General features: G+C 46.4%; 1 protein-coding gene across 1 annotated transcript in view; it reads left to right on the plus strand.

The window, feature by feature from the left end:
- otud5 (OTU deubiquitinase 5) overlaps nt 1-2225 on the plus strand; it is a 27298-nt gene extending 25073 nt beyond the window's left edge. The window contains exons 3-7 of the mRNA XM_015400821.1: nt 1018-1082; nt 1176-1332; nt 1410-1558; nt 1736-1921; nt 1992-2225. Coding sequence (XP_015256307.1) covers nt 1018-1082; nt 1176-1332; nt 1410-1558; nt 1736-1921; nt 1992-2225 — 791 coding nt within the window. The remainder of the gene's footprint in view (nt 1-1017; nt 1083-1175; nt 1333-1409; nt 1559-1735; nt 1922-1991) is intronic.

A 2225-nucleotide genomic window follows, 5' to 3' on the forward strand; every position in this document is an offset into this window, starting at 1 on the left:
GCTCCAACATCTAGAAACAAAGGTGTTGATGGCAGCAGCACAGCTGATATTTCTCTCCAGGATGATGATAAGATTCAGAGATTAATAAAAGCCACATACAGGTTCCCCTCCTTCAGTGAAAGAAGAACCAACAAAGGACACAGAATTAACAAAAGTAATAAGATAGATAGAAGTTGGATGAAAATGAGTCAGACATTGCTTTTTTTTCAACAGAATGATTAAAAATCAATTAACTTTTTCCTTCTGTCTCTTAAAATTCACCCAAAATCATTGAAGCTTCTATTTATTTAGCAAAGCCAAATAGATTAGTGTTTTTATCTTAAATTAACTTCAAATGAACATTAATTGAATATAAAATGAATCTGAATTAGGGCCAAAACTAACAATTATTTTGCAAAACAATTAATCTCTTGATTTTTTTTTTTTTTATATAAATCAATTAATAATGTGATAACCAAAGGTTCCTTAAAGAAGACTGTTTATGAAATTAAAGCAGGTGAAACTAAAACTTTTCCACTTAAGGAGTTCTGGATTATAGAGCAGATTGACAGACGAAAAAGATATATTTAAATTTTCAATCTAAATCTTGATATAATTGCTGCTCTTAGTGTGTCGCTCTGTCAGCTTAAAGCAGGTTTTAGAATCTCTACACCAATTAAAGATTAATTAATTGATTAATAAATTAGTTGACAATTATTTCAATAATCAATTAATCACGATTAATCCAATTAATTGGATTAATTACATCTAACATGAAGGTACCAGAGGTAAACTGAGTAGATATAAGCTTTTTGTTTTTCTTTATAATTTATGGAAGCAAGGAAAAAATAAATCAGACAGCTTATCTCATAATTACGAGATGGTATAATTTTTACCTTGAAAGCATGCTAACGATTAGCAACAGCTTAGCCTGAATCTGTTTGAAGTTGAACTTTTTGGGTTGCTATGAGTTTTAGCGGAAAGCAGAGGACTGCAGTCTGGCTTCACTCAAACCATCTGGTTTCTGTTTGCTTCCAGCCGACCAGGTGTACGGAGATCAGGACATGCACGAGGTGGTGAGGAAGCACTGCATGGATTACCTGGTGAGTCGCTCCGCTCTGATCACGTGACCCCCCCCTCGGCCAATCGGCTGCAAACTGCCGGCATCTTGAACGAGGCTCGTTTTTCCCCCTCAGATGAAGAACGCAGATTACTTCTCCAACTACGTGACGGAAGACTTCACCACATACATCAACAGGAAGAGGAAAAACAATTGCCACGGCAACCACATTGAGATGCAGGCCATGGCCGAGATGTACAACAGACCGGTGGAGGTGTACCAGTACAGCACAGGTGAGTCCGTGGGCCCAAACGGACCCGGATCCCATTGGTCCTGATTCATCCTCATCGTCCTCCTCTTCCTCCTGCAGAGCCAATCAACACATTCCACGGCATCCACCAGAACAACGACGAGCCAATCAGAGTCAGCTACCACCGCAACATCCACTACAACTCTGTGGTGAACCCGAACAAGGCCACCATCGGGGTGGGACTGGGACTGCCTGCCTTCAAACCCGGGGTACCAGAACCACACCAGAACCCTGCAGTAATACACACAAAAACCACTTCATTATTCCAGAGACCAAAACTAAACCAGGCTCTCATTTCCTCACCTGCTGTTGCCGCACAGCCGTTCTGGAGCTTTGGACTCCAGAACGAATGGAAGCTCTAACCGCCGGTTGTCTCTTCCTCCCAGTACGCAGACCAGTCGCTGATGAAGTCGGCCATCAAGACGTCAGAGGAGTCGTGGATCGAGCAGCAGATGCTGGAGGACAAGAAGAGGGCGACGGACTGGGAGGCCACCAACGAAGCCATCGAGGAGCAGGTGGCCCGGGAGTCCTACCTGCAGTGGCTGCAGGACCAGGAGAAGCAGGCGCGGCAGGTAGGAAGCGTTGACCCGGCAGAACCGACCCGTCGTCCTGTTTCCGCTGTGACCTGGTTTCTGTTTCCAGCCCCGTAAAGCCAGCGCCACCTGCAGCTCGGCCACCGCCGCCGCCTCCAGCGGGCTGGACGACTGGAGCGCCCGGTCACCGCGGCAACGGGACGCCGACCCCTCTCACTCGGACCTCACGACCGCCCCGTCGACCAACAACAAGCCGCCGTCCCCCGCCGGGGCCGCCCTCATCCTGAGCAAACCGCCGTCGCCCTGCGCCCCAGGTAACACTCAGCAGCTCCTCACCCGGTGA

Source organism: Cyprinodon variegatus, unplaced genomic scaffold (assembly GCF_000732505.1).
Source record: "Cyprinodon variegatus isolate N-32 unplaced genomic scaffold, C_variegatus-1.0 Scaffold1150, whole genome shotgun sequence".
NCBI lineage: Eukaryota > Metazoa > Chordata > Actinopteri > Cyprinodontiformes > Cyprinodontidae > Cyprinodon > Cyprinodon variegatus.